This window comes from Camelus dromedarius, chromosome 16 (assembly GCF_036321535.1).
Source record: "Camelus dromedarius isolate mCamDro1 chromosome 16, mCamDro1.pat, whole genome shotgun sequence".
Lineage (NCBI taxonomy): Eukaryota > Metazoa > Chordata > Mammalia > Artiodactyla > Camelidae > Camelus > Camelus dromedarius.
Genome location: NC_087451.1, coordinates 16,463,461 through 16,475,485, shown reverse-complemented (window position 1 = coordinate 16,475,485; position 12,025 = coordinate 16,463,461). Strand labels below are relative to the sequence as shown.

Here is a 12,025-nt window from a genome sequence, read left to right as displayed (position 1 = left end):
GGGTCCACAGACACTTCTGCAGAATACTAAGCTGCACTCTTATGGGATGAAATTCCGTGAGATCAAGTAAAGAACTACTAGGGAGCTGTAAGTTGCGCAGAACCTCACCTCAGACACTTGAGTTCAACCTGTCAGAAGGAAGGTCCTTATTGAACACTCAGAGCATTCAGAAGAGATCCCAGAAGGGTCATACCCTAATAATGGGGCTAAACCAACCTAGAATAAATGCTACTCTAGAAGAAAGCTAAAAATAAATCTTGAAAAGACCAAACTGATCTCCGACTCAATTAACTGCCTGCCAAGGCAAAGTTCAACACTAAAAGCAAAAAACAAAATCGACACTGAACAACATTCACGCTGCCCAGAATCCAGTCAAAATTACTAGATATGCAGAGAAGTGGAAAAACATTAGCCATAACTAGGAGAAAAAGCAGTCAGTAGAAACACAGAAGTGACAGACCTTACAGAATTAGCACACAAGGACTTTAAAATAGCTAATACAAACACTGAAAGGAAGTATTGAAAGGAAGTAAGAACATAAGAAATCATAAAAGGAAAATAAGAACTAAACAAAACAAAAGATCTAGTTGGAAAGATTTCCTAAAGCTAGAAAATATCTGAAATAATAAATGCACTAAGTAGGTTCAACAGATTCAAAAGACTACATATTATATTATTGTATTTATATAACATTCTCGAAAGGGCAAATCTGCAAGAACGGAAAACACATCAGTTGTTGTCAGGGGCTAAAGGGGTTAGAAGATGAGAAGGGCTGACTACCACAGGGTATAAGAAAACCTTCTGGGTGAGGGCAGTATTCTGTGTCTTGATCCCATGTGTTAACTGTCCTGGTGCTTACATAACTGTATGTGCTGAACAAAATTCACTGACTGATACTTCAAAAGGGTGAATTTCACTATATGTAAACTATACCTCAACAAACCTTTTTTAAAAGTGCAAGAAATATAAAAAATGTTCTCAATACAAACAAAAACAATATTTTAAAATGCTTTTAAAGATTTGTAAGTTTGAATTAAAAGTATCAATATAAAATCATTATTTCAAAATATGTATTTCCCAGCTCTGTTCAACTAAAAGAGCCTAGAAGTTGTGGAATAGAGATGGTTTACCAAATACCAATGGACAAGTAAGTAAAAGAGTGTTATTGATTATATGTGGGTGGTGGGATTACAAGTTTTTTTCCAAAAAGTTTTTGTACATCCTTCCCAATACTAAAACGGAATCATGCTTCCAAATGCGCTTAATGTTTCAGTGGAAACCTGACTACCCAAGAAGCTGTTATGGCCAAAGACTGAGCAAATCAAAATAAGCTACTGGTTACAAGTACCTCTTGTTAAAACAAATGGAAAAGGACATTTACTCTTCTTTAAGTCTCTTTTGTAGCTCATCTTTTGAAAGTTTACTTTCAGCAGTATTTTTCATCATATCTTTCTGCAAACGATCGTTCATCATGTTAACCCTATAAAAAACAGAACAGCATGCTTTAAGTGACTTTTAAAGATTCAACATAAAAGTTGTTGCCTTTAGTATTTTGAGCAAACAATATAGGTCAAGATTTGTAAGATGTGGAACATCTCAATGCATCTTATCCATTCTTCCCCAAGCTAAAAAGAATCTCCAGCATTTCAGATTATCTAGTATATCCTTTGAAGAGTTAATATTTCAAATTCAGAATGATTTCTCTAGACACAGCTTATGCCATTCACCAAGATAAATTCCAAGTAAATTAGAGTTAAAAATATTTTTTAAAAAACTTTAAAAAACTGATTAAAGAAAAATATAGGCTAATATCTCTCTCTGAAGAACTTTTTACTGTTAAAAACAACAGCAAAAGAAAAGACTCACAAATTTCACTATATAAACACTTAAACATTCTGTGTGTCAGACAACATCAAATTAAAAGGCAAACAAAAAGCTGGGAGAAAATGTGCAATAAATGCGACATACAAAGGTTTGAAATTCTCAAAACATAAGGCACTGATGTACTAAAATCATTAACAAATAGTCTTATCCCGCCATTTGAAACAACATGGATGAACCTGGAGAATATTATGCTAAGTGAAATAAAACAGACATGGAAGGAAAATACTGCATGATCTCACTTAAATGCGGAATCTGAAAAAAGTAGAGTACAGAGAACCAAAGAGCAGAATGATGGTTGGAGGGGTGAGGAGGTGGAGGAAATAGGGAGCTGTTGGTCAAAGGGTACAAAGTTGCACATATGTAGGATAGAGAGCTAATGTACAGCATGTCTGTACTTAACAATACTGAATTGTATACTCATAATTCGTTAAGGTAGCAGATTTCAGGTGTTCTCACCACAAATAAAAATAGTAACTGAAAAAAAAAATGAAATACTAAATAGCTTGACTACAGTAAAAATGTTCTACCTCTATAGCAAATCATCATAGTCTATACCTTAAATATACACAATTTTCATTTTAAAAATAAAAAATCAAAATGAAACAGTCTCCAGTAGACAAATAAATAAATACATCATAGAAAACACTTCTAAGAAATACCAATGACTAACAAAAAAAAATGTTTTCTCAACACAAATTAAGTAGATATTTCCCACCCATTAAACTGACAAAGTCTGAAAAAAGGTAAATCTTTATTTTTTAAAATGAAGTGAACGGACACCTTTCCTTGGGAAGGTAAACTGGTAAAACCTCGGGGTCAACCTGGCTGTCTTTACCAAGAACCATAAAATTGTCTGCTCTTTGAGTAACTCTACCTCAAAGAAACTTTCTTAATAATTTAAGGAATGGGGAAAAGTTTATGCATAAAGATGCTCAATATCAACTTACTAAAAAGAAAAATAAAATGCTCGCAATACAATACTTTCTCATCTATTAAAGTACACACTGTGCATGCTAGCTGGTTTTTTTTTTTTTTTAGCCTTTTCTCAATTTCAGACACTGCATTAAGAGCTCTACATATACTATTTCATTTAATCCTGAGATCCTTGATATAGCTACTGTATTTCCATTTTACAAACAAGAAAAGGTAGGTTCTAAACTTGCCCAGGATCTAGGAACTAGCCAAATTAGGTGGCAAACTCTCATCTGACCCCAAACACTGTGCTCATAGCTTTTCTATATGGCGTAGGAGAGAGATGTATGCCAACATGTTAACAATGGTTGGGACTATGAATAACTTTTCCAGTATTCTTCAAATCTTCACATAATCATATATTCAAAAAAAGAATTTTCTTAAAACTGCAAAATCACTTTTAAAGTATCCGGAGAGATTCCAAGAAAAAACTTAGGCAACCTACATCTCCTCATCTTCATCTTCTTCATCCAGCCAAACTGGCTTCTTTTGAGGTGGAAAATCTTCTTTTGCTTCATTCTCCACTTCTGAGTCACCTGAGTCTTCCTGTACCTGAACCTAGGGAAGACAAAATGCCCACAAGCACTGAGTTTCTCATATCCTGTGGTGGCAGACACTCACACCTCGTAGTTACTATACAGCTTGCAGCATGCTTTGTTTTCATGGCCCTCTGAGGAAACAATGGGATTCAATGCTACCACAGCAAATGCTGGAGACAGAAAAGAAAAGGAGATTAAAGAACGGCACTGCATGCTGGACATGGAAGGGAAGATGGAACTGCCAAGAAGAGAAAGTCAACTTGCTGAAAAGAAAAGACCAAGTAAGACAAGAACAGCAAAAGGTAAGCTGATGGGGGGGGGCAGGAAAAATCACAGAACTACAGAAATCATGGGACCAGAGACAGACTTGCATCAATACAAAATAACATGACTGTCATAATTAAATCCTATTTCATATTCTTAGAATATCTCTTCCCCACTTTTCTAAACTGTTCTTGACCCCCTACCCCCTTAAGAAACTACACAATCAAAACTGAATCCAGACCACAGAATACCCCCTGACTGAACTGGACCTTGAGTCAAATCAACTTAAACTTTCCCAAAACTATACAACAGAAATGTCCAAATGATTTCTATTTGCTCCACTACTGGCCTATGAGCCCAACAAACCCCACCTCACTTAGACTGGCTCTTTTCCTGACTAGGAAACTTGTCACACGGTTCAGCGTTTTCCCAGTCGTATTTCTCTATCTCTCAGCTAGATTCTGTAACCTCTCCCATAAGCACCCAAAGGTGGTCTGGCAATCAAATGATACTTGTTAGGTCCACAGTCATTTACCAAACTGAGTATTCTCAGTAAGCCTATGCTTGCAACCCCATGAAGAATTTCACAGACCATACCTCTACACACACTTATCTCCCTTTCTCAAATGCCTTTATTTTTTTTCTCTTCAGCCCTTCACTAACAAACTTGAACTTTATCTTCTGCCTCTGCTATTAGAACATAACCTCCAAAAAGGCAGGGATTTTTTCAGTTTTCATCCATTGCTGTTTCTTCTCCAGTGCCTAGAACAATGCCTGGGACTCCCCATCGTGGAAGAAAATCCAAGTATAAGACAAAAAAGAAAGAAAAAAGAGGGGAGCAAAAAATTATAATCAATCAAGCAGGGACTTCATTGCCAGGAATGAAATCTGGCACTAAGAAGGCTCACAAACATTTGTTGAACAGTCGTTCTAAAAAGCTAGCCAGTCAACTACTTTGAGAGGCTGTTAAAACACAAGACTCCCAGGCCCGTGCCCTCGAATTCTGATTCCACAAACCAAGTGGAACCCCTGAATCACGGCAAGGTATTGAGGCAGGCAATGGAACGACCAAAAGGGAAGGAACACTGAGCCTGGGGAGAAGATTGTGAGGCTGAGCCACGAAAAGATGCTCACAACTACATTTCGGTAAATAAACGTATTGAGCGCCTGCTGCATAAAAGGCTTAGCCGCTCCCTCGGGGGCGGAGAAAGGCGCGGCCTCCGCCCTCCGGAGACTTTCCATCTGGCACCCCTCGAGCCCGCGTTCCCGGCTCCCTCCCACCTGAGGGCTCCCCGGCGCCACAGGTCGCCCAGGCTCCGGCCCGGAGGCTCGCCGCCCACCGGGCGCCCAGCCCACTCGCCGCGACCTCCCTCACGCGTCTCTCCTCCGCCGCCGCCGCGACTGCCATCGCAGCAGCCGCTGCCCGCGGCGGGGCCGGCGGTTTCCGCTGGGATGAAAATGCAGACTTTCAGACCGGCCCGCCTGGCCCCATTCCGGCTCTCCGGTCTGGCTTCATTCGGGTCTTGCGGGCCGGTGTTGCTTCCGCTGTCCAGTCAGCTCTCATTCAGCTCCTCCGTTCCCGCGGCATCTCTCAGTTTAAGAAGGAACGCAGGCGCTCACGGGGAACCTCACTGCGCGTGCGCAGCGCAGCTGAGGCGAACGGGCCACAGCCTTTACCCGCCTGAGCTGCGAGGAAGGGAGGAAGTATTCCAGAGCTCGGGGAACGGAGGGGCCGCACGCGCGCCGCGCCCTGCCTGCCTCTGCGCGGGAGGGTGGAGAGGGGAAGGGTCGGCCCGTGTTGCCTCGGTGCTGTGGGTCCAGTGATGTCCCCCTCGCGCGCGCCGGGGCGGCGAGGCGGTTCCGGCGTGCTGTGATTCCCCTCCCCCCCGCCCGCCCCTCCGGCGGCGGGAGGCAGACGGTGCGCTGCCCAGGCGCGCCCGGCAGAGACCCCCCAACCCCCGAACTCCCCCCTCGCTTGGGGCGGCCCGAGGTGGGGAGGGGCAGGCGGCGACGGCCTCCAGCTTCCCCCGGGCCAAGCGGCAACTGCCGAGGAGCCGGCGGCGGGCGGAACCGCGGCTGCCGCTGAGGAGGCGCGAGCCCTGGTCAGGCCCCGCCCCCCCTACCCCAGCCTTGTACCCAACCATGAACTGAACCCACAGGCCCCTGGTTCCCGCGTTAGGCGCGGCCTCCCGTGGCCTGGGCACGTTGGTCAGTAGCGCCTGGACCCTGGGACTGCAGGGGTCAAGGGGTTGGGGTACTGCGTGTGGAGGAAGGGTGATGGGGTATGAGGAAGAGAATAGTGGAGGCAGAGTAAAGGGGAAAGTTACAGAGCTCCGCTGGGCCAAGTGGTTAGTGGTGGCAGGTGGGAGTGTGGCGGAGTGATGGGAGTGCAGAGTGGGGAGTGACTGGGGACAGCTGTGGTGTTCAGGTGCGGCATGGAGCAGGTCTGTTGCCATTGGAGGTGAGGGGTGCAGAGTAGCTGGCTTCATAGCGTGAATTAGAATAGGAGCAGGGTGAGACCTGCTGGTGTGGAATAGAGAGGCAGAAGGGGCTAGGGGCCGTCATTGAGTAGTGGGACTAAGGACAGGTCTTGAGAAGTGAGCGAGGTGCTGTTTGCTCAGAACAGTGATGTGTTTGTGGTGTGCTTTACAGAGAGGGAGAGACCCAGGAACCTGAGGGGAGTGCATTGGGGAGGCATTGAGGAAGGGCAGGACTGAAGGATTGTTCCCCCATTGTCTGCTGGGCCTCTTCCCCACCCAGCAGGAGATGAGGAGGCCCTGATGAGAAAGATCTTTGTGAAGAGAGGGGCAGGTCCAGGTCTCTAGGGGCTGTTACAGTTTTGGAGGGCCCAGCAGGCTTTTGGGGCTCCAGTGCCCCAGTGGTAGGGGATGGGGTTGTCCTAGTGTCTTGAGTCCCTTCCAGTGTTGGCTACTTTGTTCCTCTCCTGTTGCCTCGATGTCTACTTTTTCTTTTGTCAGCATCTTACAGAATCAGGTCTTGAGGCCAGTGCCTCACACAGGGGCCCCCCTAGGCCAGCCTTCTGAAGGCGTGGGCCGGGGTGGGGCAGGGAGGGTCAGCCCAGGTCAGATTGATCTAGACCAGGGGGAAGCATGGAATGATGGGGACCAGGGCTAGGGCGGCTCCCTTCTCTCTTCATGGTCTTCCCCTAGCAGGGGCTTCCTCTGCTGGTTCCACTTCCCCCAGGGAGCCCACTCGAAGCCTAGGCCAGCCCCAGGAGCCCAGCCAGGGGTGGGACCCAGCCTAAGGCTGGCTCTGCTACCACCTAGCTCCTGGAGCAGGAGATTGGACCCCTAGGACTGGTCCCCTGGTGAGGGAAGAACCATCCTGTGCATATCCTTAAGGAGACAACTGGCACTGTTGCCTTCCCTGGGCAGAGACTTGTAATGATTTTCTTGTCTGCCTCTTAGTCTGTGCCCATGTTTTTTTGGAGTTAACCACGTCCTCCCGTCTTGTGGGCAAGGAGGCTGAATGAAAAAAGAAAAAAGAATAATGCTTTGACTTTACTTGTATTATTTAAATTTCTTTGAATATATTTCTATACATCCTATCTAAAGTTGAAATAGAGACATAAAACTAGCAACGTAAGAAATCCACAGTAATGTGTAAGTTATTTTTTAAATTTTTAAATTTTATTTTTTTAATTTTTTTGATTAAGTTATACTCATTTTACAATGTTGTGAGTAATGTGTAAGTTATTTAGAGAGTTAACACGAGATACTTGGACTCTCAAAGAAGCTTGCTAATGCAGATGATGCTAAAAGAATGCTAATTTAGTTGCTTATAAAATGTATAGAGGTATGTGTGTTCCTTCTCACAGGGGTTAGTAACTTGGGGAGCGGGGCTGCTACAGATTCAGGTCCTATTTCAGTGGCAGGTCCATCTTATCTCCCCTTCAGTTCATATTCTCGGGCAGGAGCTACAGGATGACAGGACTAAAACAATTTACTTCCTTTGCTTACCCTCAAGCCTATAATAGGCTTCTGCAGGACTTCCTTGGTTGCTTTCATCATCACCTTCACCACCAGAGGTCAGGGAAACCTGATTAATCAGGGGCCCTGAAAGTGATACAGAAAAGTATTGATTTAAAAGTAATATTTATTTAGGGCTTCCTATGAACTCATTGCCTAAACTGTGGTCCTATTTAATCTTCACAACCACTCTTATCAAATTGGTATTGATAAATCTCAGGTGTACCCAAAATAAGTCTCTGTGTCAGGTTGTGATATTTTTAGGCCTCTTAGGTCTTTAGGTTTGTCTGGGCACCAGACGTAAGGCAGTTGAACTTAATGCCCTTGCCCTAAGCAGCTCCAGGTGCCAAGAATTGGCCAATTTCTACTTTGGATTCAATGGATGGTCAAAAAGGATCATAAAGGTAAACTGTAGATTTTCTTTGACTAAACAGACTCCTTTCAACATTGAAATCCTAGACTTCAGAGAGAAGATTAGAACTGGGTTGTGGGGAGATGTGAAAGACAAGTTTCTGAGCATTGACCTTCCATGTAGAAATAACGATAATCTCATTGACTTGGTGGTGGTGTTCATAATTTTCTCCAGTATCTGTATGGTGTATAATAAAAAATAGTTGTCCATATCTAGTAATTCATTTGCAAGCCTTACTTGATTTTGAAGCAACAGGACACCTCTACTATTAAGTGGGCTTGCTGGAGTTTAGTTTTTACTTATAATAAGAAAATATCTTGAAGAATTGACTTTAGTTCAGAGTCCTGGGTAGGGATGTAACTCAGTGGTAGAGCATGTGCTTAGCATGCATGAGGCCCCGGGGTCAATCCCCAGTACCTCCATTAACAAAAAACAAAAAAACTCATCACCACAATTTTACCAGCTTCAGGATCTTTCTGACCTTCAAGAAAGGGAAAATGAAGATATTGTGGCACAACATCAGAAGCAAAGCCTGGAGTTCTGTGCTTTAGAGGTGTTGTTGCTGTCCTATGAGGGCAGGAGTCCTGGAGCTGGCATGGCCGAGGAACCCTTGCACAAGCTGGAGGAAGGTCTGTTTTCCAGTGTGTGGTGGGTGGTGAGGGGTGGGATTTCTCCTTTTTCCTTTCTTTCTAAAACTCTTTTTTTTTTTTCTTCAGTTACATCATCACCCTGGCTAAGCAACTAAAGCCCTGAGCAGAGTTTTTCAGCCTTGCCATATAGGTTCTTATCTTAGGCAATGCCTGATAGAACCTTTAACTCTAAAATTTTAGAGCTGACAACCTGTCAAGCTTAGGAGGGAAAATTTTTTTCCCCCATTTTTGGTTAATAATTTGTTTTGTGCTTAAATAGTCCTTTCCAATACAGATTTCTTGTAGCCTTCATTTATCCCAACAGAATCATCATCTAAAGATTTAAACTCTTGTGTAAATGTTCAGTCCTTTGCTTCCTATACAAGGACTTGAGTGTATAAAGTCAAATGTAGATCCCTAGAAAGGTTTTTCCAGCTGGTACTGAGTTTTTTTTTTTCCTAGAACCTGTGGCATTTGGGGTTAGGGTTTTAAGTCAGAGGCAGGTCTGTTAATGGAGTGGAGGAGGCTCCACCATCCACCTGAGTGGCTGATGCTCTGGGAGAGGACAGACTATCTGCACCACCACCAAATCTGTCTCATTGTACAATTCCAGCCGTTTATGCACGGGAGAGCCGGAGTGTAGCTTCAGCTTGTCCATTTGAAATCTGATGTGATATGTGTGCCACATTCTTGGCTTGCATCTCCTGTCTAGCTCTTCAGGAACTTCCAGAATCAATCTGGACGGTAAAAAGCTGTCCTGCCAGGATGTATCTACAACAGCCATTCAGCCACACGTGTGTGTTGTGCCTGCCCTTAGTTGCTACGATAGTGATCTAAGAATCATAGATGCATTTTTCTTTTTAAATATATAACAAAAATCAGTTACTCAGATAGGCATTTTAAGTCTTTCTTTTTCTTGGATTTAGGGCCATTACATTATCATACCTTATGAAAAGGAAGATAACCCAGAAGCTTGCTATTCAAAAGGCTATGACAGATGCATTCCAGAAACTGCTGGTTGTGGTTTTAGGTAAGACTTTTTTTTTTTTTTTTTTTTTTCACGAGGGCAATAATTAGGTTTACTCATTTATTTACTTGTTTTTAGAGGAGGTGCTGGGGGTAGAACCCAGGACCTCGTGCTTGCTAAGCATGTTCTCTGCCACTTGAACTATATCCTCCCCACTCTAAGACTTTCTTGGTTGTCCTTACCCTTGGCTCTGACCACTTGTTTGAAATTTGGAGAGCAGAACTGAGGGCCATCAGTGTGATTCTACAGTTGTGGACACAGGAGAAGACACAGGTCTTTTAAAACTCCCCTTAAGAAGAATCCCAAGCATTTAGGAACCAAGTAAATATGGCCTAAAGTGGGATTATGCTGCAGCATTTGAAAACTGTGAATGCCTTTCAAATAAGGTGTGTTGTTACCAAATCTCAGCATCTCATATATATTTTATGTGAAGTATTTTACTGAAAAACCTTTCTATAAATTAACTATATGGATGTCCTGAATTAGGGATTAAGTTGTCAAAGTAATTTCTAAAAGAAAATATTAATCTACTGCATATAAGATTTTTTTAAGGAGTAAAAATGTGTTTCATGTCATTGAGAACTTCTTGTGCAGCTAGATTTCTAATTATGTAACTCACCCAGCATTGCCAAGTTTGTTATGAAGGGAACAAAGTAGAGAAAGACAAGATGCTTACGTTCTGAAAAAGTATTTGAAGTTTCTTCTGCACAAGATAATTATTTTAATTCAATTTATAACAAATTATTTTAAATTCAGTTTAAATCAGGGACACTTCAATCATATCCATGTTTGCGCTTTAAGAAGTCTAGCTTCTTGTGAAATGTGAGAGGAACGGATTCAGTATCGATGCTAAAATTTTCAGAAAGCTGATTATAACAACAGAGCCATTCCTCATTGGCCAATCTTTGAATCAATTCCATTTAAAAACCATTATGTGCTTAACGCTGGGAGTAAGATGAAGCGCCTTCTCCATGGAGTTTAGTGACCAGAGGGTGTGCCAGACAATTAAAAACGACTAAAATTAGAGAGCTGATTATAAGGGCTGTGAAGGAAGTAAAGTGGGTGCTATCTGCAGTATTTCAAGAAAATTATTTAACATGCTGACTTTATTTTTTGAGAGGGAGGAGGTAATCATGTTTTTATTTATTTATTTACATAAATACTATTTCTTAAAAATATATTTTTATTGAAGTATAGTCAGTTTACAATGTTGTGTCAATTTCTGGTGTACAGCACAATACACAGTCATATAGGAACATACATAGATTTGTTTTCTTATTTTTTAACCATAAGTTACTACAAGATACTGAATATCATTCCCAGTATAAACTTGTCTATTTTATTTATAGTATTAGAATCTGCAAATCTCCAATGCCCAGTTTATCCCTTCCCACCCCTTTCCCCACTATTTTTAATGGAGGTACTGGGATTGAATCCAGGACCTTGTGTGTGCTAGGTACACACTAACCACAGAGCTATACCTCCCCCCAACATGCTGACTTTAACATTCAAGGTGACTTCTCTGTGTGTGCACACAGGGTAGACCTCTGAAAAGGGGCATTGTAATTGTTTCTAGACTAATGGCTGTGCTGAGACAAGGTGAGATGGGCAAATTTTCCCATGCTGATGTAAAGAGCTGTTCACTTGGTTTCCAACACTCTTTCTCAGGGTGAATTGCTCACCTACTCCAAAACCCTTCCTGCAGAAACTTTGGAGTCATCACTGATTCAGTGGTAACCCCTAATAATAGAGTGGTGAATTTTATAATCAGACATGGATGCTGAGAGTTCAGAGGACATGGCAACATTTTAAAATATCTAACTGTAAGGTGTATTTCCCTCCCGCCGCCCTGACTGGTGCTCATTTTGTAGGTCAGCTACTTTTCTTGGAAGCAGTGTGGCCAAGGGGAGGAAGAATGTCTCTCAGATGTCAGCTTTGAGGAGGAGGAGTTCAGATGCCCAGAACTGGGCTAGCACTTCTGAATCTTCCTGAAGGCCGGGCCCTGTGACTTCCTTGGGAAGCTCTGCACCACCTCACCCCCACCCCTGCGCTGCTGGAGCCTGGGGCCACTCTGGTCTGCAGCCCAAATCCTGCCTCGTTGTGCTGGGGTTGGAGAGAGGGCCTGGCAGGAGGTAAGTGTCACCTTTGCTGGGGGAAGGATGGCTTGGACCCTGGGAAAAAGCCTGACTGTGGTTGCATCTTCACTCTGACCTAATAAAAGAGGTGTCACTACAGGGTGGGGCATGAGGCAGGGGAGGGGCGCACGTGTAGCCAAGCTGCCATTTCGCTTCGGTGTCTGTTCAGTGTGC

At 43.2% G+C, this 12,025-nt stretch overlaps 2 protein-coding genes across 2 annotated transcripts in view; one reads left to right on the top strand and one right to left on the bottom strand.

Moving 5' to 3' along the window:
- The window catches only part of LOC116157877 (uncharacterized), a 696,771-nt gene extending 691,752 nt beyond the window's left edge, over positions 1-5,019 (bottom strand). Inside the window, exon 1 of the mRNA XM_064495094.1 lies at positions 3,302-5,019. Coding sequence (XP_064351164.1) covers positions 3,302-3,374 — 73 coding nt within the window. The 5' untranslated portion in view covers positions 3,375-5,019. The remainder of the gene's footprint in view (positions 1-3,301) is intronic.
- A 2,299-nt stretch (positions 5,020-7,318) lies between these two features.
- The window catches only part of LOC116157683 (leucine-rich repeat-containing protein 37A), a 42,980-nt gene continuing 38,273 nt past the window's right edge, over positions 7,319-12,025 (top strand). The window contains exons 1-4 of the mRNA XM_064495068.1: positions 7,319-8,052; positions 8,524-8,689; positions 9,616-9,719; positions 11,588-11,848. The gene's annotated coding sequence lies outside the window, so the exon portion shown is untranslated. The remainder of the gene's footprint in view (positions 8,053-8,523; positions 8,690-9,615; positions 9,720-11,587; positions 11,849-12,025) is intronic.